The following is a 23,812-nucleotide window of genomic DNA, read 5'->3' on the forward strand; positions in this document are numbered from 1 at the left end:
CATGGATACCAGTTAATTGTATTCATCACATATGATGGACACCAGTTAATAACAACCCCCCCCCCCAAAAAAAAAAAACACAAGTGTCCGCGGCCCGCTATAACGTCGTCCCATAATAAATAAACATTACCCTCCATGTTTCGGTTTATTTATTCATTTATTCTGGTGGTGGGAGTAAGTAAAACAGTGCGTTTTGTGTGCTTTATAGGGTCGGTCCGTCCGCCGGTTCGTGTGGATTTGTCATCTATATATTAATTTACTATTATGGACAAACGATTCTGGATGAGGGATGGGGTTTGAAGGTTCAAATCCACTCGAGGGTTCTCAAACACAACTTACTTATTTTTCTTAAAAAAAAAAAAGAAAGAAAAGGAAGAGGAAGAGGAAGAGGAAGAAGAAGGGAAAGGCTGGGAGAAGAAAGAAAGTAAAAGAAAAGAAAACAATCGTGTGACTGTGTGGTGGTCATTTGGGTCAAGCATTTCCAACTCTCTCTCTCTCTCTCTCTCTCTCTCTCTCTCATTCAAAAAACAAAAAAAAAAAAACCTCTTCCCAATCCGTCTCTTTCTTTATCCATCTATCCAGCAGCGTTGTTAACTAACACAGCGCGAAAGAGAGATTAGATATTAGTATTATTATCACTCATAGATTCCACAATCAATCGATCAACCATCAATATTAGGATTAGGGAAAGCAGCAGCAGCAGGAGCTCCTCCTCCTCCGAAATCCCAGCAAGATCAGCAGCAACGGCATATGGGATGTACTAACAGAGTCCAGCAATAGAGATATGGATCTGGGTAGGTCCCTCTCTCCCTGCCTTCTCATCCTTCTTTTCCTTGTATATTCCAGTTCCCAATCTCTCCTTCTTGACTCTTTATTCCTTAAAATTGCCTCACGTACATCTCGGTCTTCTCCTCATCTCTCTCGATTGCTAATTATATACTTACTCTCTCTCTGTAATAAAAGAAACAAACCCTAATCACTACAAATTCCTAATTTGTTTCTGCTTCTAATATTCCTCCTCCAGGCTCCACTTCAGTTTCAGAGACATTGTTATTTTAGATTTCTTACATCAATTGTTTGTTTGTTTGTTTGTTAGTTGCTTAATCGCTAATTGCTATGTTATTTATTGTCATTTACAAATACAGGCACACACTCTTACTGATTTACTGTATATCATGATATGACACCGACTGCATCGGCTTATCTTTCAATTAATTAGGTTACCTTGCTTCTTCACTGTTCCCTTGATTATTTTTTTTGTTACAAGTTTTGTTGATTTTTTATTTTTTTTAAAAAACTCAATACTAGCAGACAATCCAAAACACCTGCTTCTGTTAGGCTACCACAACAACATCTTAGTCATGTCTTTTATTTTGGTTGCTTCTCGTGTTTTAACTTCCAACCTTCAAATCCATTAGCTGCAATTTTGCTCCACATCACCTTACTCGCCCAAGGAAAGAACATTGAAGGAGATGCAAGCGGAGATATTATTGGGGATCAGTTGTACTCCCAATTACTCACTTTCTATTTAACTTAGTTTTCAACAACCTGAATTACCAAATAAAAGTTCAACTCTTTCTTGTGTGATTTAGCATCTTTAAGGTTTAGGGTGTGGAATATAGATATTATAAATAAATTAATGCTGCACATGCTTGTATCCAAGCACCATTGATATGCCAAGTGGTTAAACTAGTGATTTTCTGGACTATCGCCAGGACCTTAGTACTTCTTGTGGCCAGCTCTGTTTCTAAATTCCCTATTCATTTAAAAGTAGCGTAAGGGAGTAAAGTTTTGCCAAATATCAGGGTTTTGGTTTTCACTTCATGGCGGAGATTTAATGGAAGGAAAAGATCTCCAAGCCTTAGGATATGGTCCCTTGTTAAAAATTAGCATGCTGGATACGTATAATAATCTTTTTTTTGGTTGTTATAAAAGTTCATGATTTTGGTTAATAATAAGAAGGCACCCTCCATGCAACCATGTTTTCCTCCATCGCATTCCTGTTTATAAAACTTCAACCATGCTTCCTCTGCTTCACTCTAGATGGATATTTTATCTTCTTAAGTGTCATTGTTTTTCCAAATGCAAGCTATACTCAAATAGAAAGATGACACTACTTTTCTCATTCCTTTGTCTTACCTACTGGGTTTTGTGGTTATAGATGAATGACATAAGTATCAGCTGGAGAGTGTTCCTAGTTCAAGTTTCCTACATAAAAACTCATTAGTTAATGATCAACATTTAGATTGTGAAGCTATGACAATGGATCCCATCAATGGAGGGAACAGTCTCAACAACAATCCTAATCTTGCCTCAAAGCAACGATTGCGTTGGACTCATGAGCTTCACGAACGCTTTGTTGATGCTGTGGCTCAGCTTGGTGGGCCAGATCGTAAGTCTCATCAACATCCACCTGGCTGGTCTTTTATTTCTAACTGTGATTTTTTTTTTGTTATTTTTTAAACTCTATTTATCTAATTTTTACAAATATATTCTTTGTAAAGCATCAAAAGAGCTTAAATCAGTGAAGTTTTTTTTTCTCCATGCAACTCTTAGGCGTCTCATGCATGTAATTGACAGGTTGGTTGTTTGAAGAGAATTTTTACTTGTCATTGGATAGTTTGTTAAGCATTTTGTCATCTTTTTCCATTTTGACTGATGGAAGGGGGCAAATAAAAAGAGAGGCACTTGCCAGATAAAAGAAAAAGTTCCCTCCTCTTCTAGAAAGAGATGCAGTTTTAGTGTTGCAATGCTTTTGGATAACCAAAGCTACTCACAGATTTTGCATACAGTTGATCATATATTGTAAAAAAAATAAAATAATAAGGCCCCTATTTGTGTACATTAGCTCATGAACAAAATGGATACTCAATCACTTGTCATAGTGCTCTCATTTGATTAAAATTCCGTCTGAAGTAGGAAATTTGGGTATTTAATTGTGTGAGAACCCAACTGAGACTTATAACTCAATATAACTGCATGGAAATGCAGATCAGATGTTCAAAACATTTCATAAATTTATTTAACAAATAAGGTGTTGAATAATTACTTTTTTTGTTTTTGAATTCTTTTACCTCTCTCCAGGGGCTACACCTAAAGGTGTTCTCAGAGTCATGGGTGTGCAAGGCTTGACAATTTACCATGTTAAAAGCCATTTACAGGCATATAAACTCCATTCTCATCCTATTCGAAACTTCAAATTCCCTTTTCTTTGATAATTTTGTTTAATATCATTTAATGACTATGATCTCCTGATGTGTCCAGAAATATCGACTTGCAAAATACCTTCCCGACTCCTCATCCGATGGTAAGCCCATCTGATCTTTGCTGTTTATGTGCTTAGTTGTTCATGCACGCCACACTAGTTGTGCATTGTTTAACATATCCTTATGTAAAAAATATTGTTTCTGATTCAAATGACAATGGTAATGCAAGGGAAAAAAGTGGACAAGAAGGAAACAGGGGATGTGCTTTCCAATTCGGATGGTTCATCGTAAGTGGAACTCTCTCATCTCTTCTCTGCTTTCTTTTTGTTATTCAAAATCATTTTATTCAAAGAATCATGTGTTGTGGATATCTTTTGGACACTCTAGACTGAAGAATTTGGTTTTGCTCCATATCCTATAAAACACTTGGACACCTTGGCCTCGAAGGCAAGACTCACAAGTAGTATATTTCGTAATTTGTTTTGAATCATTTAGAAAATGGGCTTGAGCTATTTGGGGATTCTTGTTTGCAGTGGAATGCAAATTACAGAAGCACTCAAGCTGCAGATGGAGGTGCAAAAGCGTCTACATGAGCAATTGGAGGCATGTTTTCCTTGCTACTAGGCATCCAATTAGTTCATTTATTATCATTTTTTCTCTCTCTCATCAGTATGATCTTTTATCACCAACTTGGGCTTTTAAACTCCTGCTTGAATGAGGAAAAAGAAATAACCCAAGTCAGTGGATGTTTTTGGAACATGGAAATCATAGCAAGATAACCAATTCTTACCATCTTGTTTATTTAACTATGAAACTTCAATATTTTGCTGCGCCTACATGTGTGGAAACTTTTCTATGCACATTAGTCCCTGGTTCTAATGTAAGGTCTAACTTCACTGTGTAATCAAAGGTTTATGCCCAACCCCATTCTTACCAGCATGCAATTTCTGTTTGTTTTGAACATAACAGGTGCAGAGACAGCTACAATTACGCATAGAAGCCCAAGGGAAGTATTTGAAGAAGATAATTGAAGAGCAACAACGATTGAGCGGAGTTCTTGAAGATGTGCCTGGTTCAGGGGTCTCTGCCCCAGTATCAGGTGACAACTGCCCAGTATCTGACAACAAAACAGACCCAGCAACCCCTGCCCCAACTTCTGAATCACCCCTCCAAGACAAGGTTGCCAAGGAATGTGCCCCAACAAAGAGTCTTTCAATTGATGAATCATTCTCCTCTCAGCACGAGCCATTAACACCAGATTCACGTTGCAATACTGGTTCCCCAGCAGAGAGCCCTAGAGGTGAGAGGTCACTAAAGAAGCAAATGGTAAGCATGGGTGTAGCATTTGGCAAACCAGAGATGGTTCTTACACACCAGATATTGGAGTCGAGCTTAAATTCCTATCCACAACCGCACTCTGCCTTCTTGACCAGAGAGCAATTCGATCCTTCATCTGGGTTATCAATGGGAAACGAAGATCAATCGGAGGTCTTAGGCAGTGACCTTTAGTTTTACTGGCTGCATGATGTGTACCCTTGTTGAATCTTTTCACTTTGCCTTGTCTTTGTAATTTTAAACGTATTTTTAATCCGGTCAAACAAATTGATGGTAGATGTTTGGAGATGATTAGGTTCAGCTAAACGAAAAGCAATATAAATGAGGGTGAATTTGGTTAAGTAACTGCAATAGCCTTCCTAACGATTGCAATCATGAAGCGGTCCCTGAGCCATGAAATTTCGTTCATATGTGACTACACTCCGAAGCAAATGGTCAAAAGCCAGCTCTGCTTCAGCTTCTACGATGAATGACAAAGACTCCTGTTTATCCAAATTCACCTTTCTGATCCTCAACATTAAACAACTTTCCACGCCATCAAGATTGTAAAGATAAAAAAGAGGACCAGATCGCGCCAAGATATCAGAGGAGAAAATCAATGCCTACTAACTAAAGAAGTGGTGCGGATGAAAAGCATAACAATTCAAACTTGGAGGTGGATTATGAACATGTTTCTATGGTACAGAAGCTGTCATGAAGAACAATGCCTTTGGTGGCTTCCCCTCCTTAGAATGCAATGTCGTAGACGTTTGCTGAAAGCCTCAAGCTTTTCAAATTTCTCACCCTTGAGCTTCTTCGGCACCGTGAGAGCTTTCTTCTTCTTCTTCTTCTCCTTCTTCTCCTCCTCCTTTGCTGGGTCTGGAGATTTTTGTTGTATGCTTCTTAGAGGTGTTGCAAATGCCTTTAGAGTCATCTAAATACAAAAAGAAAATGTTAAGGATGCCTTAGCGCTATATTATGGAGATTCGCAAATTATGTAGCTGGCATTAAATGCATCAATCTTACAGTGGTTCTCAGTTCTTTTAACATATACATAACAAATATCCATGTTTTCCCCCCAGTAGGGAGGGGTGGTGTTTTGAGTGAGTACAAGGTGCCCAAGCTTTTGATCAACAAATGGAAACCTTTGAACTACACTAAGCCAGATCAACTGAAATGACAGCCATTCTTCAATTTTTTTTTTTCATAATAAAATTACTCAGCATATACAAACAAGGAAAAGAGGTGAAACGGGAGGGCGCAAGTTGGTGTTGAAATGAACCAATGGTAAGACCCAGGGAAAAACATGAAAGAGAAAGAGACGCGACCTCATGGGTATTGTCCACAGCTCTGCATTCAGAAGGATATTCTTCATCACTGCCTCCCAGGGAGGAGCATCTTCCCCAACTCTCTCTATTAGAGCTTGTATATGAGCAACAGTCCTCACTCTGGCCATTTGACTTTCCCTGTAGAATCATATATCCCACATCCAGTCAAAGATCAGTTAAAAATCTCAAAAAACAACAGTAGTTCTCCAGCAAGGGTTTCTGTTAAAACTACAACCCAGTTTTTAGTGTTCAAGTTTCTGTTGAATGAGATCACCTGCAAATTTGATGGCTCATCGCTGCAAGGCCCAGCATTTTCGTTAGCCACAGAATCCTGAATCATCGACAAAATAACATACATTTAACACGAAATAAATAATAAGGAAAGGATTAATTATGCACAAAAGAGAAGGTAGATACCACTATATTAGCAAACGGTGCAATTTCATAGAGAAGTTCGCTCACAGGTTTCTTGGTTGGAATGCTAAGAGGAACAGAAGAAGAACTTGCAATATCGGTACAGGCTACATCGGTACAGGCTGAACGTAGGCCTGTGATTATCTCATATAAGAGGCTCTAAGAAGAAAAAAAAAAGGGGTGGGGGGCAAATAATGTTAGTTTATATAAATATCTCAAAGATAAAAGAGAAAATGAAAAAAAAGGCTATAAGTTATCATTCATCATGCTGGTGTAAAGGAGCACTATCATTTTTCCAATCCTTTTGGGCAGTAGATGCATTGCCAACTCTCAAGTAGTTGTCATGGGTAGTTTAAAGTAATGATATAACAGTACAAGCACAATTGAGTTTTCATTTCCACGCAAAGCACTTATGTTGACTAAACAGTTGTAAGACATTATTGACTAGTTATGGTCATGATGTGTCTTGATATTTGCAAGAGATCTCACAAAATGAATAAATACCAACAGATTTTACATATATATCGGATAACAAAAAACCATAAATAATTATAAAATAAAATTGATAGAATTAACAGGTATAATGCACAGCCACCCGATGGATGCGACACCCAACTTGCTAAATTTCAAGCTACCATAATGGCCTCTCGGTAGCAAGCTAGCGTAATGGAGCAAAAGTCGAGGTGCTTAATTAGACAGAGATTCTAAGAAGCACAGATAAGTTAAAGAAATTGGTGCAGACAACAGAAAAAGAAAGAGATGTCAAAGGTCTTAGGCTTGCTAACTACCAAAATCACCAACTGGGCTGTGGTTCATGTTTAAATTGTTCACAATAGCTAGATATGAAGATCACCTCATCCATGCCAGCACTGACTTTCAAATCACCCAAATCGTAATATCTCTCAAGCTTATTTGAAGAAGCTGAAGTTTGAGGAGGGTGAAGGATGTTGAAAAAGAAAATGGAAACCGAATCATAATAAAACTGTGGTCGAGAAGAGTTGTGGTCCCCATCAAATTTTATAATGTTTTTATCCCCCTGCAAAAGATGGAAACTTAGTTAATTTGTCGAAGATGAGTCAATATGGTTTGCGAAGAATGACAACTTTAGAATGATAATTACTGCATAGGAGTTAAAGATGAGGTCAGCATGGTGGGGTTGAATGAATTTGTCCTCGCTAGCATGCCCAAATAGAGCAGGAATGAATGTTTTGGGTGCTGCCTGTGAGAATCAAAAGGCATTAATATGTTTTCATCATATAAGAAACAAAGCATTCAGCATATTAATAAAACTGGGTGTATTGAGTTCATAACATAGAAATAAACAAAAATAACACTCCTGAATGGAAAGAAGCCATGTACAATCTAAAAAAATTAGGCTTTTTTTTTCTGGTGGGGATACTACAAGAGCCATAGCAGGGTGGTATGAACACAACATTTAACAATCTAAGAAACAGAGACATACCTTTAGGCAGTTAAGATCCATAATATCAAATTTTGCCTTCTTCTGAATCACTCGTCGCATGTACTGGACAGCCATCTTAACCTGATTGCAACAGAAAGTGTAAAAAGTTGCAATTGTATAAGCCGGACATAATGGGAGAAAAGTTATGTTTTGAAACTCCAACTAACTTCATATTTCTTGATTGGTTATGTGTGATCAACAAAGATGAAATTAACAACATCCAAACCCCAAAAAATTCCTACAACCACACTGGAGAAATCCTCAAAGACACAGATACAAATACTTGAATGGGTAAGGAAAATAACAGTAAAAAACTCCAAGGCCTGGGAACCTAGTCAGTTACATGGTTGCATGCAGTATGCAGACAATTTTTTAATTTCAAGATTGGTCAGTGAAGATGCTACATACAGTTATCCAATTCAAAAGGAAATGCAAATTACAATACTAACACCAATAAATTGCAAAAGTAACAGAAAGAACAATTGACAAAACCAAACAAAACAATATATAAAAAGTATTGGTGTACGAAGAGTTGCTAGAGCTTTCAACAGTAGGGGGCAAAACAAAAGAAAGAGAGACAGATCCGTACTGTAAATTTTGGAAGCCTGATTTTGTACACATCAACAAGTTCCATCATTAGATCAAATAAATTTGCAAAGGCACTATCCAGAACCATCCCAGCTATAGATGGATCTTCTGCTCCGTAAAGAAGGCTGAATAATATAACAGAAAAACCACTTATCAGCTGTGTTAGGAGTCCTTAAAAAGGTATTTAGCATCTCAGTTTTGTCCTCTCTTTTTTCTTTAATTTCTTTTTAATCTGACACTCTCAAGACATCAAGAAGGTGATCCAGTAAACATAAAAATAAAACAGTACCTAGTGACTGCACCCATGGATCGTCCCCAGAGGCCTATACGTGATATTTGTTTGTTGCTTCTTAGATACGAGACCACTACTTTGAGGTCATCTCTCTGTCACAGGGGCAAAGAAGCATGCAAAAAATGAAGGAGGCCAAGTTACATATGAACATAATAAAGCAGGGACGTACCTCATGCCAACCAAGGCTCACATAATCACCATCAGATAAGCCAGAACCCGAAAAATCAAGAGCAAAAACAGTGATATTTGATGGAAGAAGAATTACAGCAGCCTCATTTGCATCTGCTCTACATCCACTGCATTGTTGTGCAAGTTGGTAATTGAGTAAGTTTTCCACCCTTGAACACTATCTAACAACTACTAATTCAGAGAAAGGATGAGGAAACACAATTCACTGTTATATACACACACAGTACATTTCACTGCAGATATAACTTGGCCCATGCTGACTTTGTTGTTGTGTCAAATTGAGCACATTAATCCCAAAACAGGATAAAGGAGAAGACTTTTAGTATAATGACAGCAAGTGCAAAACCGCTTTAATCATATGGATGCAAATGATGTCACAGAAACCTAGTGGTGCATTGCATCAGAGTCCAGAAGTAGTGAAAAGTAGGCTAAGGTGCTGTGGGGTCCCAGAAAATAAGCCACATAAATGCCTGAATATGAGCAATAGAAAGCAGTTCCCCATTGTTTAGTGGAGAGGTGCGGGTAATGAAGTTAGCTGGAGAGAGTGGGATTAGTTTCAGGACATGAAATTCCAAGTCTTCAATGAGGAAGTGAATAAAGTCAGTGGATTTGATTGTGGGGAAGAGAGCCAACATGGCCTTATTGTAAAACCAGACTATCAAGTTAAAAGTACGTTACTATAGAACTGAGTAGCAATAATGATACGATCTAGGCAAGGTCAAATTTGGAGTTTGATATAAAATGTGCAATTATCCAATCTTACAACAACAATCATAATTCTCAATCCGACCGTTGGATTGGACTGAAATTTTACGTGGAGTCTCCTGACATGTTGTCCTACCTTGGGTTAAACTTTCAGGCAATCGGAGTTCAGGAAGGCACCGCAATACTGGTCAACAAAGGTTGTACGAATTTTGTTATTTATTTTCTTTTGACTTGTGGATTTTCTATTTGGTTAGGATTCTTTTTCTAAAAGGATGTGACAGCTTATTTTAAAAATTCGACCTTAAAAAGAATATAAAGAAACAAAGGAGAAGATTTATGCAGCCTACCTTAATAGTTGGGTACTAAGGCTTACTTAAGTTGAGTGGCCAGACTATATAGAAGCAAAATTACATGGAACAGTCAGAATGATTTTTGCCTACCTGTTTCCATGACAGTATATAACGCAAGGAAGGTGAGTATCTTCAGGTAAAGGCGAAGGCAAGTAATGACTGCATCGCAAGGTATGACCCCTTGCATTGGTAAGCTGAAAGCAAGCAAAAACACAAAGCCATCAGGCTTAGAAAATAGAATCATCATTGAGGAAAAGCAAGGCATAAAAGGCAGTAACTAGGAAAGATAGGAGTGAAAATTAGTGTGAACTGATCATGCCCATGCTTGCCTCCAAGTCTTGTCTCTTGTATGCTCTACCAGCAAGAGTGAAATCCTTCTCCCATAAATACTGATCTGGGTTGTAATCCGCCCTGTACAAAAATATATGGAGATGAGCCAAATATTCAAAAAGAAGCATATCTTGATAAAAGAAAAAGGTAAACAGAAATAGCTGTGAAAATGAGGGTACCTGGGAGGGCGAATTACAAAATTGATGAACTGATCAATCATATCATAGAACTAAACTTGGTTTCCAATTGGGCATATCCAAAAGTATATCCTTCCCTCCAAAAAAATGGAACAAACTTGAGGCAAAACCAGTGATTGAGCGATGAAGAGAAGCTCAAGTCAACCACCCATTTACTTGTCTAATTCACCTCATACCAGTTTTCAGGGTTTTCCTTCTTTTTTTTTTTATTTATTTAGAGTAAGAGAATGTGACCACGTCTGTGACTGCCTGAAAGCAAAAGGAAAAGGAAAGGAAAAATTTATCAGGGGATCTCAAGAGGAAGGAAAATTAGAATCTCAATCATCAACTAGCTAAGCCAATCTATCATGCTTGCAAAGGAGAACGAAAAAAAATAATCAGATCTTAGAACATTAAAGACCTCAAACAACAAACAGCCATTTGTGAATTATTCTAAAACAAGAAACTTGACCGAGTAAAGGTTGAAACAAAATGAAATCTTTATGAAAATGGTTTCCTTAAGACCTCAAAGAGAGAGAGAGAGAGAGAGAGAGAGAGAGAGCAAGTTGTCGTCTTTAATGACAAAAATGTAGACAAGAAGAGGAGGAGGAGGAAGAAGTTTTTTGACCTCGTTGCTTGCTGTAAGGGTTGTGGTTGGGTCGTTGCCGGAAACTGGGGGTGGAAGAGTGTAAGAGAGAGGAGAGGACAGAAAGGCACAGCTTACCAAATCACTTTCTTCTCTTTTTGTTTGATTGGATGTTTCTTCTTCCTCTTCTTCCCCTTTTTTTTTTTTTAACTTTTATTTTATACACCATAAGTACCTGTGTTATATTCATCCATTTGCATTATTCAAGGAATAATAATGATAATAAATAAATAATAAAAGAGATAGAGAGTGAGGGAAAGAGTCCAAATCTTTATTACATTTACTAGGATTTTTACTTGCATCCACCCATGTATGTATCAATGGGTGTCTGCGTGTGTCTCCGTCCTGCCCTTTTTACATTTAACAAGGCTCTTCCTCCTAGGAGATGAGCGTGTTCTTATGTAGTGCTTAGATTTGATTTCTACTTGTACAGCTAACTGAATCACGAGCACCCCTACTGTCCATTCACATGACCTCCATTCCACCTTTTTTTTCTTTTTTTTTCCAATCCGATGTATCAACACTGCAGTATGTGTGTTGTTGTTGTTCAAATAAAGAAATATAATAAAGAAAACAACAAATTCCCGAGCTTTTGAACAAGAAATCTATACATCTCAACATGGATTGGGAAAAAAATAAAAAAAAGTCTAGCATGTAAGGGGCAATAATGGGATTGAATTGAAAAGGGAATTCCCCATCTATACAGAACCAGCCTCGTTGCCCTTCACAAGTAATCCAAATTCCAATCTAAGCTAAAAACTATAGTATAGGTTTTATGATCAACTGGTCCTCTCCATTTAAACCAGCCCAGAGACTCCAATGTTACGTTTCATCAAATAGATGTCATGTTTTTCCTACTTCCTAGATGGTCCCCAAATTCAGCTTACCTCCTCTAACTGGCATTTAGTTTGGTCAGGTGGAGAAGGAAATTATGAAGACACAAATTTTATGTAATACTAATGTAAACGCAAGTCAAAGAACCTCAACCTGCGATCACCATCACTTTGTATTGGCACCCATGAGAATGAGATGATTCAAGGTACCAAAGCTCGCCAAGGTCTTCCCTGTGCTAACAATTAACGGTGCTCTCCTATCATTTCAAGGTTTGGCATCCCCATTTATGAGGGAATCAGATTAGTTGCATTATATACGAATACAGTCCGATACATCTGATTTGTCATTTCAAAAACAGCAGTGCACACTAAAGATGAACATATATCGGATCAACAGAACTGCCGTAGAAATTTCTTTTCTTTTGCTGTTTTTTTTTTTAATAGAATAACTGCTCTAGATGTTTCTCCTGTATAACCATACGCATCTCCAGCAACACAGCATTGCTTTCCACCTTTCCTGAGTTGGAGGATGATATTGTCTGCCCAAACTGCAACAAAGATCCTGAACAATTAAATGAGGACGAATTTGGTTCAGCCCATGAGAAGAACCAAAAGGCAGGATCTTGTTTATTTTTGGAAAGGAGGAGGGTTGGAGGTCTAAATGTTGTGGATGGGATTCAAAATTTTGGGCTATCACTCGGTTTCACAATGCCCTGAAGTTTCCACCCGCCAAGTCCTGCTGAAGCAAATGCCTGGGAGTGTAACATAGCAGATCAGGGAAAGATCAATTTAAAAAAAAAAAATATATGATAAGAGTTTTATCTTATTTAATTTAACCATAGCAGTGGTAAGCAACAATTCTGAAACTTTACAACCCCTTCCCAAGTCATATCTATCTAAGTTAATTATATCACTATTAGTTTCTTGAACAGACCAAAGTGTCGATAATTCTGCTCCATCTGCCTCCACCTAAAACATGCTTTCTTCTGCAGTTTTGAAGTATCAACTTAATGGAACTCCACGTCTAATTGGCATTGCTTATTCTTGATAGCAGGATGAAGAGCAGTATGTAATCAAATCTTTGCAGTGGAAGTGGAAGTTTAATGGCTATATTAAAACTTCGATGCAAAAATCATCCAGCACCATAAAATACAAGTATACTGAGAATAATAGAAACAGAAGTGAGGTGGGGACTACTGCTGAAATGGGCTTATAACTATACAGGTTAAGAGAATGGAGATTAGGGTAATATTGGTTAAATCAGTGCTTTGAGAAGAGATGACTAATGCAACCAACAATTTTGCCCCACAAAAGTGTTTGCATGAGAGGGGACAGCTAAACCTTATCAATTATGTAGCATGAATACGATTTAGCATCAACAACCACTTTCCAATTTCTCATTGCTTCAAAAGATAGAATGAGAAGGTGACTGAATTAATCAGATACCAATCACAAAAGGAAAAAAAAGAGTGAGCCTAACCTCTTCCCAGGATTTCCCAGTAGCTTCAAGCAAAGCAGCATTGCATGTCTTTAGCTCTATGGAGGCACCAGAGAACATTGAGGCAGCCTCCTCCCACCCCCTATTATGCCCCATGCACCTGTAAAATTAACTAAGAATCAGCATAGTTTTTAACTTTCTATAATCCCAGTTTGTACCAGAAATAAACAAGGACATGAATTTGAGGTACAAACAGCATTCAGTCAAAATGCCTAAAGCCATTGTTTTTCAGCACACCCCATTTCTTCTTTTATTCCCTTTCGCTTCCTCTCAATAGCCAATATGCCAAGCATGAGCCAGTTAACCCCTCTGCCTCGACTTTTAACAAAGTCATCGTCTTTATTTGTTTCTTTCCAAGATAAATTTACAAAAAGCATTCAAATCACATTTAAGAAAATAAAGAAAATCAAAGAAACAAGACTGAAGAATTGATCTTCTGACTAAAGGAAGAAACTTTAATCAAATCATATTTCCAAGTTGTTAACAAAAGACTGTGCTACACGTTTCAACACACAAATTGCATTGAAGTTGAAGAAAGAAACAAGACAAAAGATTGACCTTCCGACTGAAGAAAGAAACTTTCACCAAACCATATTGGCAGCAAAAGAGTGTGGAAGTGCACAAGTGTTAGTTAATAAACAGGGTGAAAGTGAAGGGAGTATTTATTAACAGCTAAGGAATTGACTCACATTACAGTAAGAATGCCATCCCTTGAGTAATTGCAGATAGCTTGTTGAAGATGGTCAGCAGTCTGACCATCCATAGCTGCAACAGAATAGAAACTTGAAATGAAATGAACCTCTGCATCCAAAAAGTCCGGTACTTGCTGCTGCATTATTCTAAGTGTTTCCTTGGTTCGCAATGCATCACTGTCATCAATCAATCAACAGAATAATTGTTTTTAATTTTTTTAATTTTTATTGAGTATGATTATCATCATCGTCATCGTCATCATTATTAATTGTAGTATTATTATGTTGTTAGGGCGAGGCGAGGGGAAGAAGATAAGTGAAGGATATGAGAAATCACAACCTAGACAAAATAAGCTGAGGTATCCAATCCAATTGCAGAAGCTTTTGAGAGACTTCGGCAGCGTCAAGCTCTCCACCTTTACTTAGTGGCCGGTCATGATCTATTTTGGATTAACACAATCATACCATATCACATCATATGAAAAGGGAAGAAATTTATTGATATAGCAAACAGAAGAGTAACTGGCCGGTTTAAGTTTAAGACTATGGGAATCGTTGGGAACGAAAATGTTATTGTTTTAAAAAAGACAAATTATATGTATCAATAGTAGGTGAGGTGAGAGAGAAAGAGAGAGACCTCGAAGTGAGCGGTCGTCCCAGGAGCTCTTAGCATGGCGAAGCAAAATAAGGCGACGGGAAACTGATTGTGAATCAGTCTCAATATCAGTATCAGTATTAGCATCAGACATGGTGGTGGATGTCTCCTCTATGACCAAGCTGGGTGGCAAGGAGCTTATTCGGCTGCGGAGGCGGCTAGACCTGATTGAAATGGGAGACGGTGGTGGTGGGCAAGGGCAATACTTTATCATCAACATCAACGGAATTTTGATACTATGAGTAATGCTGGTTTTAGTGAGCGTTGTATTCGCATTCATCTCCCTTCACTTCACTGCAAATCTCCTGGTGTCCTTTCCAATAATAATCTGCATCTCATTTTATTTGGAGAATGAATGGGATGAGAGTGAGTGGGTGAATGAGTAAATTTTACAGATTGCCCATATCATATTCATAGGGTATGATATGGATGGGGCCTCTTTTGCTTCGATTTGTTTTGCTTCCCCTAAAACAAACAAAGAAGGGACGAGTTTAAGCACAGTTACTTGGGAGAAGGGACGAGTTTTGCTTTGGTGATAAAGTTTTGATCTCTTTCCTGGAAATAGTTGGGGGCATAAATGTAAAAGGCGTTTCCTATTCAACCCTCTGTCTCTGCTTTTGTCTCCCTCTTGGCCTGTTGACAATGATCATGGTGGTGAGTAAACATAGCTCATGATGATATGATATTACCATAAGATGGTTTGGTTTTGGTGGGCAATCAAAATTACTTTTTTTAAGAACTGACCCTTCCCCCTCTACTTCTGTTCTCTCTTTTCCCCTCTTTTGGGTTCCTTATTGTTGCCGAAGGCTCAATAAAGTCATACGCGGATCACATTTGAATCCAGAGATCTCTTACCAACAACCTGCTATTTTCAATCTTTCCACTGCAGAACAAACCCTTTAAAAGGTTAGAGGAAATTCAATACATGTTTACTGTTTTGTTTAAAATTGAATGCTGCATATACATACAGGTGCTTGTTCTTATATTAATATCAGCAGCTATTGTCTATTGGACCTCTAATACATGCATACTTAAATCTTATCTAAGGAAAGAAAAAATTAAAAATCACACACATATATGTTGTATTCACATGATTCTCTTGCGTATATTCTTCTGAATGTTTCTACGTAGTAAATTTTTTTTCCTTAATTTCTCTCTCTCTCTCAGGTTTATGTAGTTTAGGGCAGCAAATCGAGTGTAATTACTTGTTATGCTGTCTTTTTAAGCACTTAAGATCTTCCTTAGTTATTGTCTGATGGACTTGTGTGTATTTGGAGGAATTTCACATAGTGGGTGACAACCCCGTCGGTATAATGGTGGATTCTCAAACTGGAAAGGTAGCTTCTCGGCTGCTTTTGTTCCGATCTTTCTCTGGCAGAAACTTGCTTCTTTCTTTTTTTGTCGAATCCTTTGTTTTTAGAGCTCATTAAATTGTTTGCACCCCTCTAATATGGCGTCCTTGTTATTGCAGCCCATTGTGTCTCTATGTGGACAGACGGATTTCTCATTTGCATCTGCTTGGCATCCTGAAGGCCGCATTTTTGCCACGGGGAACCAAGACAAACCCTGTCTTATTTGGGATGCTCGAAACTTGTCAAAGTCTGTTGCTGTGCTGAAGGGCAATCTAGGAGCCATTAGATCAACTCGTTTTACATCTGATGGGCAGTTCATGGCGATGGAAGAGCCGGCAGACTTTTGCATGTGTATGATACGAAGGTTTGAGAAAGAGCAGGAGATACAGAATCCCTCTTTATAGGAGTGTGGGATCGCAATTATGGAAGCCTCTTTCAGTACAACCGATGCAGGAGTTACTCGTATCTCGACTCCCTTATGTGATTATCAGTCATACCTTGAGATCCTGCATTTGCAATTTCCTATGAACATGGGGATGCTAGATCTGACATTCATGCACATGATGATGGTGACATGCCTCATGTTACTTTGCGGTAGAAAAGAAATTGAGAAGAGACATTATACTGCTATAATATCTTGCTCTGAAATTATGATGGGTGACATTGTAAGAGAGGAAGAAATCGGACATGATGGCATAGAACCGATGGAGAGCATGCAGGGAGACTTGGCGCGTATCTGGTTAGGTAAACTGGAATCACTGCATGACTAAGGCTTGTGATCGTTTACTCTTTTCCCTGACCCTTCTTTTTTAGAAGAAATCATGCAAAAATGGCATAGCTCCTATTCAGATTTGCAAGTACAAGTATGTTCTTGGTTGTTCTGTCTCAGGCCAATGGCAAGTGACGACTTGCAGACCGTCTTGTTAAGCTCTACTTTTGTTAGCTCCTCTCTACTAATTATTTGGCACAAAAATTTCACATGAGATGCTTATTGTAATTTCTAGAAACTCCCCCTTTCCGAAAGTCTAAAAGGTAAAAGAAAAATAACGCCCTTCTCCACCACAGAAATGAAAACCTTTCCAGATGTATCCACGAATTAAAGCACATCAAGAGAATTTGATCTTTGTTTTGAAATTGTTCTTGTAAGAGAGGAAGAAGGTAAATGCAAGTTTCCAAACTCGGTGGAAGTTCTATTTCAATAGCAAAGCTCAGGCTGGAACATTTTAAGTTAGATATCTCATTATGCTTGAGAGTTTAGACGCATGCATCTTAGTCTATTAGTTGTGTGATAGAAAATCATCTTTGGCTTGCTTCTCCAAGCCACTTTCTTTCTCCGATTTCTCAACAATCTGTTGGAGAATACTTTCGGCTTCTGCTTCAAGTTGTTCCATGCTCTCCTCACAAGCAGCCACTAATTCTGGATTGAAGATGTCCTCCTCATTGCATTCATGTGAAGTCCCACTAATCGGAAAGGAATAGCTGCCAAACTTTGGAGTGACATAAGCACCAGGAGAGTATACTCGTCCGCCAACACGGAGCCATTCCTTGAGGCCTGTAACGGCTGGAAATTCAATGGTATTTGGAATTTCAATTGATTCTAACCCCTTTGCAATGGACTTCCTTTTAAAACCTTTCTTTAAGATGTGTCCTTGTGAAGAGTTCTCTACAACTTCTGATTCATTTGCGGTATTGGATCTACTTGGAATTGCAATTAGCTTTTCACTTGCTAGCTCCGAATTTGATAAGGTGGGATTCTCTTCAATGGTGGAGTTTGCTTCTGGAGGAGTGCTATCATTTATGTGTGAATGTGTTTCTTGGATATTGTTACTATCCGCAGAATGTTCAGATGCATGTGTTGAAGATCGGCATTGGTTAAGCTTCACCCCTGTTACTGAACCATCATCCTCTCCATCATACCCTATTTTCTGCTCCTTAGACAACTTCAACTTTTCGATCAGGGCATCGAATTCCTCTATGGTATGGAAACTCGTCGCACGCTCCATTCCCTCGTGGTTCCTACTCTTTTCTTCAACCCCATGGAAAATCTCTACAGAAGGATAGGAGGCTTCATTTGTTGGAAAAAAATGACAGCTTTTGGATCTTTTCGTTGGATCAATGCTTGGTACTTGTGGGAGCACCAATTTAGCTTCTAGTCCCGTGTGTTTTTCCTCTCCTTCTTGTTCCAGACTCGAGTTAAATTCCGATTTGGTTTTTGTTAGACTGATATCAGATTCAACAACTGGATTGTTGGATTTGCCTGAAAAACTCCCGGACTTGTATGTGCAGGCTACCGTGTTGGCAGTGCAAACAAGAGCAAAAAACTGGTCGTTGATGTTACCAGAGATGGCTAGTTCTTCGAGTGCAGGAATATCATTGGCCGACCTCTGCATGTTCTTGGTCAGCTCTTCCTGAAAACTCAAAGATCTAGACACAAGTTTTGAAGAAATGCATCCCATGTTGTTGGACTCTTTACCTGAGCTGTACATGAAAGGAGAGCTCAAGAAACAGAAAGGATTCGAGTTAGAAAAAGCAGTAAAGAGGAGGTGCTGAATTACAATTTCTGGATTTGAGTGCAGTCGTATTAATAACATATTGTATGTATGCATGGAATATTTTGGATAGCAAAAAACTCTCCTTTGGTTTACTTTGGCTGAACTAAATCTGTTAGAGAAAAAGTTGACTACACAAATCCAGGGGGGTGCAGAAGTTTGGATTGCAGATATCATTGTGTTTTAGATCTTACCGATCGCCAATCACGTTCGTAGCAAAACTCGTTGTTGAGTCTCAAATCAAATAGAAAGCCAACCAGTAAAACTTGTAGGCCTGTATTGCGAAAGATTACAATCGAAGTTGCTCCCTCCCTCTACTTCCAAGTTTCGAATATGAATTTAAGGTGAGACACGCAGAGCAGGAGCCAAACTTTTCAGTGGTTAGAATTGGTTTTGTATAGGGAACAAGCACACACCAAAAGAGGAGAGGGTGGTGGTTTCTTTTCTGTTCTTTTTTGTTGCGGAGGACAAAGGCAGACAGCCTGATTTTGTGGAAAGTTCTCTTTTAAAAGTTTTTCTTTCTCCTATATCCAGAAAGGTTGGTAGACGAAGAAATCTGAAACATGAGCTCTAGTACACAACATATTTGTTGAATAAAAGCGATGATCTGCGATAGAAAATTTATGGCAACTATAGACGAGAAAACTTGAGGAGTCGCACACAAAAGGAGGCTCAAGCCAGATTGATCTCTGCAAGGTTGAAACTTCAGCAGCAAGTTTGTCAAAAGAAGCTGTAGAAGAGATGGGTTTTTTTTTAATGCTAGAATCTAAAACTCATGGGTAGACCCCAAGAAGGATTCAAACTTTGAAAATCCAATAAATAATGGACACCTATTATGATATGTTGTGTCTACCACTGGGACAAACCTGCTTTATTGGAATGGGTTCTGCATCTGCAAAGTTCGACTTTTCATGCTAATTAAAAAATGAATAAATTGTTCAAATGGGAACAGGTAAGGATGATCTGATTATAGAATCTGACTTGTGATATGGTATAAAACCACAAATATAACAATAATGTTCACATAAAGTGCGAAAACCAGTTGTTCCCTTTCCATTCTATTGATTTTTTCAGCCATGCAATGAACACATGCATTCCAAGTTCCTTGCGTGTTCTCTGCTCTCCAGCAAGGCTAACTGCCTGAGCCATCTAAAAACAGATTCATGGTATGGTGTTGAAAGTCAGTGAATTTGTATGGCCAATGGAAGGACTTGCCCTCTAGTTAAATGATATATGATGCAACCAGTCAGTGCAGCACATGAACCTTGGAAGATTTAGAATAACGCAATTTTTCATAAGCATTCAAACACATGTACATTCATACAAACCTTTTCAGGCGAAGCTTTATTCACACAGTTTATCACTGAATTATCAAAATAAATATTTCTTACAAACCCAGTTTTACCGTGATGGTTTATGTATTTCACATCTTTCACGGTTCATGGTAATCAAACAGGGCACCCGGCTGATCAATGACAGCTACCAGGAGCAAAACCAATCCTCGAAGTTGAGACGTCATAAGCAATATTATATGTTTGCTGTTGACGGTTTCCGATAATGGCAATTTGGTTGGTTCCAGAGCTACCTGCAAAGGCCAAGCATGTAATACCTTTATCAGCTTCTATTAGAATGCTTGGGGCCCTGAGCGTGAGGTCTGCGCCTCCTTGAAAAATCATTTTAATCTCGGGCACAGCTGATATGCTCTTGAGGCTCCCTTTGAAACAAGTGTCCAAGATGGAATATGCTGGGGCTTTCGCATACTTGGTGGACATGATCTTTACAAAGGCCTGCCTCAGTGCTGCATACATGGACATTGGCAGTCGTGTTATAACAGTTCCGGAGTCTATAAGGGTCGGGACCCTGTACATGGCAGCAGCCAAACCCAATGGCATACCAGACACAGTTATAGCTGTCAATCTCAGAAAGTATAAGCTGGGATTCTTTGAATCTGTGAGCATAGGGGTGAACTTGTAGGATGTTGGAGAAATGCTTCCAATGGACAAGAAGCCTCCTCCAGAAGATCCGGAATTGGCCGTGGGGAGGCAGTAGGAGAAGGCATGTCCATACTTGGTGGACAACTGCGCCAACATTGAAAGCTTGTCACGGGCTAGCCCTATGATACCAGCTGCCCTTCCAAACAACCCTTGATTGTCCTGCCCACATCCATATGTGAATTGGGGTAAAGTCTGAGATGATGTTAGGGTTAATAGATCTTGACTCAAATAGCCGATTGAGAAAGAAGTATCCCCATAGCTGGCCGTGTACAAGCATGCATTAGAATCTGTCTCGCAAAGTGGGTCATTCAAAGTGGCAGCTTTGAGCCTGGAGCACTCGACAGAGGCACATGAAAGTTTTTTGTAGGTCTTAGATACGGAGGGATCGTACAGGGGATCTGCTTGGGCATGACAGTACACTGCACAGGGCTGGCACTGGAGCCAGGACAGTGAACTACCTGTGTCGAGAATCATGGCATAGTACTTGGGAGGGGTGCCAAGACCTAACTTTACATAGTAATTACCAGAGCCAATGGACAAACCTGGATTCAATGGGATGCTAGCTGAATTTGGTTCTAGGAGGTGTCCAGATTTTGGCGGCTTGGCAGACCCACTACCGAGACCTTTATTTGCTAGTCTGTCACGCAGAGCCTTGACATGTTCTTCGTCATGCAAGAGTACATCAGAAAGAAGTGAGGAGGAGTTCGGGGTGAGTGAGGAGCCATGTCCATGCACGTGATACATGTTCAGATGTATGCTGGACTGGTTGATGGATTGCACATATGCTGCAAAATGTTAGTATTTGTTATATGAAGCTTAAAATAAATATGCATAAATGTCTGATTTGATAAATAATGTTGTGTCTCAAAAACACAATCCACTTCAAGTAAGAGTAAGAGTATAACATGCCTTTAGGTTTTGCTTGCGAAGATGAAGATGCTAGGGACAGACAGCAAACCATAATCCAGAGCAGCTCCATCATTGCTCCTAAGCTTTTGCAGCTTATGCTCTCCATTTATGTCAAATGAAACTCATACCAGATAAGCCAAATGTCGCGAACTTGAGATTTTATTGCAAACAGGAGGGGGGAGGAGAGGGGGGGGGGGGTTTATTAATTAGTTGGAAAATTTTAATTGATGTCACTTTATGCCAACCAACGGTCCTTTATTAAATTAGAGGAGACAGGTGGTCAAATCATCTTGGAGGAGCATTGATAGCTAATATCACAATTGCATACTATAATTCAATTTCATCACGAGTTCACACCCCAGTCAAGTACTTGCCCCTACTGTATTAACTATAGAACCTGTTAACAGTCCGCACAAATTTTTTGATAGCCCTTTTATTGTCCCTAATTCCCTTCACCTCGGATTTTTATTAGTAGTGGAAAAAAAAGGCCCACCAATCATTCTCACAGCACAGCAAGCGGGGAAGTCGCTTCACTTCATATGCTATGCCAGTAGGCACGCACACCCTGCCAAACGCAGGGGGCCATATGAGGTGGAATGAAAGGGAACGACTCATAAAACTTCCGAATGGAAGGGACCCAACTTTGAATGACAGACAGAAAGATCCCCAACTTTTGAGACGCCATCATCCCTAATTTAAACACAAGGTTTGGAAATTACTAGTTTTGATACCGTGTGATGCTGCAGGTAATATTTTTTTATATAAAAAATATTAAAAAAATAAAAATTTAAAAATTTTAGATTTTTCTATAAAGTTATACTCAAGAATCTTGGGTTTGGTTGCAACGCCTAACTTAAAAGTAATATTTATAATAAAATTAAACTTACTTGACCCAAGTTTAAGTGAGTCTGGCTATAACACCGGACCCAAGAATACTGGATGTGGGTCTGGCTATAAAGTCGTGTCATAAAAGCGTGATAATTAAATAGATTAAATAAAAAAACAAAGAAAAAAAATCAACAAGAAGGAAAAAAAACTAATGAAGAAAAAAAAAACATTGAATTAATTAGGTCAACCTTTTAAACCAAGTTATCCCATAAAACCTGAGATTTGCGTCATGAAAGTTTGATAACTAAATAGAAAAAAATGACGGATTTACCTAGAATTAACCGGGTTAACCCATCAAACCAAGTTAACCCGTCAAGTCCAGGATACATGTCATGAAAGTATGAAAGTCTGATAATTAAATAGAAAGAAAATTAACTTTAACAAACTAAACTAAATAAAAAAAAATAGTTCGTCAAATCAGGTTAACCCATAAAACCCGAGATTCGTATCATGAAAATCTAATAACTAAATAAAAAAAATTAACATTAACAAACTAAATCAAATAAAAAAAATTCATTAAAAAATTAAAGAGAAAAAACAAAAGAAAAAAACAATTATATAATATAATACAATATAATTATAATTATAATGAAAAAACGTGGGGAAAATTTTAAAAATGAAAAAAAAAGAGTGGGGAAAGCTAAAACTAAAGCTAAATTCTCAACCAACTCAATATTAAAAAAATAAATTTAAAAAAGATAATTTAAAAAAAACATGTGGGGGAAACACTATAGCCAAACAAAAACCATGTAAGGGAAACACTGTAGTAATTCATAGTATTTTTTTTTTAAAAAAAACTACAAAGTTAATTTCTCAACCAGCTCAATATATAAAAAAAAACCGACAAAGGCTATCTAAAAAAAAAGTCAATTTTGGGTAAAAGAAATGAAAAAAAAATGTACAAAAAAGAAAACAAAAGCGAAAAAAAAAAACACGTGGGGAAAGCTACAATGTTTTAAAGAAAAAGACAAAAAAACTAAATTTTCAACCAGCTCAATAATAAAAAAATAAAATCAACAAAAATAATTCTAAAAAAAACAAAACAAAAAAAAAGAAAATATGTAAAAAATGACAATTTTGGAAAAAAAAATAAAAAAAACAAAAAAAACATATGGGAAAAGCTAAAATTAGATTATCAGACAGCTCAATATTGAAAAAATAAATTCGATAAAGATAATTTTTTTAAAAAATATATGGAAAAACACTGTAGTAAAAAAAAAATTATGTAGGGAAAACACTGTAGCAATCCATATTATTTTTTTTAAAAAAAACTACAAAACTAAATTCTCAACTAACTTAATATAAAAAAAAAATCTACAAAGACCATTTTGAAAAAAAAATAAAGAAATCAAAAAAAAAAAAAACAATGTATGAAAATATTATAGCAATCCACAATGTTTTAAAGAAAAAAATACATAGTTAAATTTTTAACCAGCTTAATA

The 23,812-nt window shown here is 37.9% G+C and overlaps 5 protein-coding genes and 1 long non-coding RNA gene across 15 annotated transcripts; 2 read left to right on the forward strand and 4 right to left on the reverse strand.

The window, feature by feature from the left end:
* The first annotated feature begins 344 nt into the window (after window positions 1–344).
* On the forward strand, window positions 345–4,886 carry LOC133676914 (myb family transcription factor PHL7-like). 5 transcript variants are annotated; one of them, XM_062098714.1, is made up of 7 exons: window positions 345–794; window positions 2,246–2,392; window positions 3,085–3,161; window positions 3,265–3,307; window positions 3,436–3,493; window positions 3,740–3,809; window positions 4,176–4,886. In XM_062098714.1, the coding sequence occupies exons 1-7, from the start codon at window positions 785–787 to the stop codon at window positions 4,713–4,715; spliced, it is 945 nt and encodes a 314-aa protein (XP_061954698.1). In that variant the 5' UTR covers window positions 345–784; the 3' UTR covers window positions 4,716–4,886. The 5 variants fall into 5 exon arrangements, with proteins under 5 accessions (XP_061954698.1, XP_061954699.1, XP_061954700.1 ...); XM_062098715.1 differs by having other exon boundaries at window positions 3,445–3,493; XM_062098716.1 differs by having other exon boundaries at window positions 387–794; window positions 2,162–2,392.
* A 140-nt stretch (window positions 4,887–5,026) lies between these two features.
* On the reverse strand, window positions 5,027–11,396 carry LOC133676910 (uncharacterized). Of its 6 annotated transcripts, none has more exons than XM_062098709.1 (15): window positions 11,279–11,396; window positions 10,983–11,175; window positions 10,358–10,624; window positions 10,178–10,259; window positions 9,939–10,042; window positions 8,774–8,900; window positions 8,602–8,696; window positions 8,314–8,437; window positions 7,725–7,805; window positions 7,383–7,481; window positions 7,116–7,298; window positions 6,266–6,421; window positions 6,123–6,179; window positions 5,849–5,986; window positions 5,027–5,442 (listed from the first exon to the last, which is right to left on the reverse strand). In XM_062098709.1, exons 3-15 carry the CDS (start codon window positions 10,396–10,398, stop codon window positions 5,233–5,235), a joined length of 1,497 nt encoding a protein of 498 aa, XP_061954693.1. In that variant the 5' UTR covers window positions 10,399–10,624; window positions 10,983–11,175; window positions 11,279–11,396; the 3' UTR covers window positions 5,027–5,232. The 6 variants fall into 6 exon arrangements, with proteins under 6 accessions (XP_061954693.1, XP_061954695.1, XP_061954690.1 ...); XM_062098711.1 differs by having other exon boundaries at window positions 5,027–5,454; window positions 6,311–6,421; window positions 11,279–11,394; XM_062098706.1 differs by having other exon boundaries at window positions 5,027–5,454; window positions 11,079–11,175; window positions 11,279–11,391.
* Window positions 11,397–12,104: 708 nt separating this feature from the next.
* On the reverse strand, window positions 12,105–14,958 carry LOC133676917 (uncharacterized protein At3g52155, chloroplastic-like). Its single transcript, XM_062098720.1, has 5 exons — window positions 14,661–14,958; window positions 14,364–14,463; window positions 14,021–14,200; window positions 13,314–13,431; window positions 12,105–12,585 (listed from the first exon to the last, which is right to left on the reverse strand). Exons 1-5 carry the CDS (start codon window positions 14,956–14,958, stop codon window positions 12,511–12,513), a joined length of 771 nt encoding a protein of 256 aa, XP_061954704.1. The 3' UTR covers window positions 12,105–12,510.
* Window positions 14,959–15,451: 493 nt separating this feature from the next.
* On the forward strand, window positions 15,452–16,887 carry LOC133676918 (uncharacterized). The gene is made up of 3 exons (XR_009835679.1): window positions 15,452–15,584; window positions 15,846–16,015; window positions 16,150–16,887. It is a non-coding gene; the product is annotated as an uncharacterized LOC133676918 (long non-coding RNA).
* Window positions 16,888–17,189: 302 nt separating this feature from the next.
* LOC133676913 (uncharacterized) lies at window positions 17,190–19,702 on the reverse strand. The gene is made up of 2 exons (XM_062098713.1): window positions 18,774–19,702; window positions 17,190–18,508 (listed from the first exon to the last, which is right to left on the reverse strand). The coding sequence occupies exon 2, from the start codon at window positions 18,484–18,486 to the stop codon at window positions 17,308–17,310; it is 1,179 nt and encodes a 392-aa protein (XP_061954697.1). The 5' UTR covers window positions 18,487–18,508; window positions 18,774–19,702; the 3' UTR covers window positions 17,190–17,307.
* A 150-nt stretch (window positions 19,703–19,852) lies between these two features.
* On the reverse strand, window positions 19,853–21,709 carry LOC133676912 (aspartyl protease family protein At5g10770-like). Its single transcript, XM_062098712.1, has 2 exons — window positions 21,483–21,709; window positions 19,853–21,358 (listed from the first exon to the last, which is right to left on the reverse strand). Exons 1-2 carry the CDS (start codon window positions 21,586–21,588, stop codon window positions 20,049–20,051), a joined length of 1,416 nt encoding a protein of 471 aa, XP_061954696.1. The 5' UTR covers window positions 21,589–21,709; the 3' UTR covers window positions 19,853–20,048.
* Between the last annotated feature and the right edge of the window lie 2,103 nt (window positions 21,710–23,812).

Source organism: Populus nigra, chromosome 17 (genome assembly GCF_951802175.1).
Source record: "Populus nigra chromosome 17, ddPopNigr1.1, whole genome shotgun sequence".
Lineage (NCBI taxonomy): Eukaryota > Viridiplantae > Streptophyta > Magnoliopsida > Malpighiales > Salicaceae > Populus > Populus nigra.

Coding starts and splice junctions, on each gene's coding strand:
- LOC133676914 (XM_062098714.1), top strand. Junction 3,162..3,264: donor ATGTTAAAAGCCATTTACAG/GCATATAAACTC, acceptor TGATGTGTCCAG/AAATATCGACTTGCAAAATA. Junction 3,494..3,739: donor TCCAATTCGGATGGTTCATC/GTAAGTGGAACT, acceptor TCTTGTTTGCAG/TGGAATGCAAATTACAGAAG.
- LOC133676910 (XM_062098706.1), bottom strand. CDS start 10,398: ATGATTGATCAGTTCATCAATTTTGTAATTCGCCCTCCCAG. Junction 6,422..7,115: donor TCAGTGCTGGCATGGATGAG/GTGATCTTCATA, acceptor TTTTCTTCTTAG/AGCCTCTTATATGAGATAAT. Junction 6,180..6,265: donor CACCGTTTGCTAATATAGTG/GTATCTACCTTC, acceptor TCGATGATTCAG/GATTCTGTGGCTAACGAAAA.
- LOC133676917 (XM_062098720.1), bottom strand. CDS start 14,958: ATGAATGCGAATACAACGCTCACTAAAACCAGCATTACTCATAGTATC. Junction 14,201..14,363: donor CCTCAGCTTATTTTGTCTAG/GTTGTGATTTCT, acceptor GATTGATGACAG/TGATGCATTGCGAACCAAGG. Junction 12,586..13,313: donor CTGGGAAATCCTGGGAAGAG/GTTAGGCTCACT, acceptor TTACACTCCCAG/GCATTTGCTTCAGCAGGACT.
- LOC133676913 (XM_062098713.1), bottom strand. CDS start 18,486: ATGGGATGCATTTCTTCAAAACTTGTGTCTAGATCTTTGAGTTTTCAG.
- LOC133676912 (XM_062098712.1), bottom strand. CDS start 21,588: ATGGAGAGCATAAGCTGCAAAAGCTTAGGAGCAATGATGGAGCTGCTC. Junction 21,359..21,482: donor TTCGCAAGCAAAACCTAAAG/GCATGTTATACT, acceptor AACATTTTGCAG/CATATGTGCAATCCATCAAC.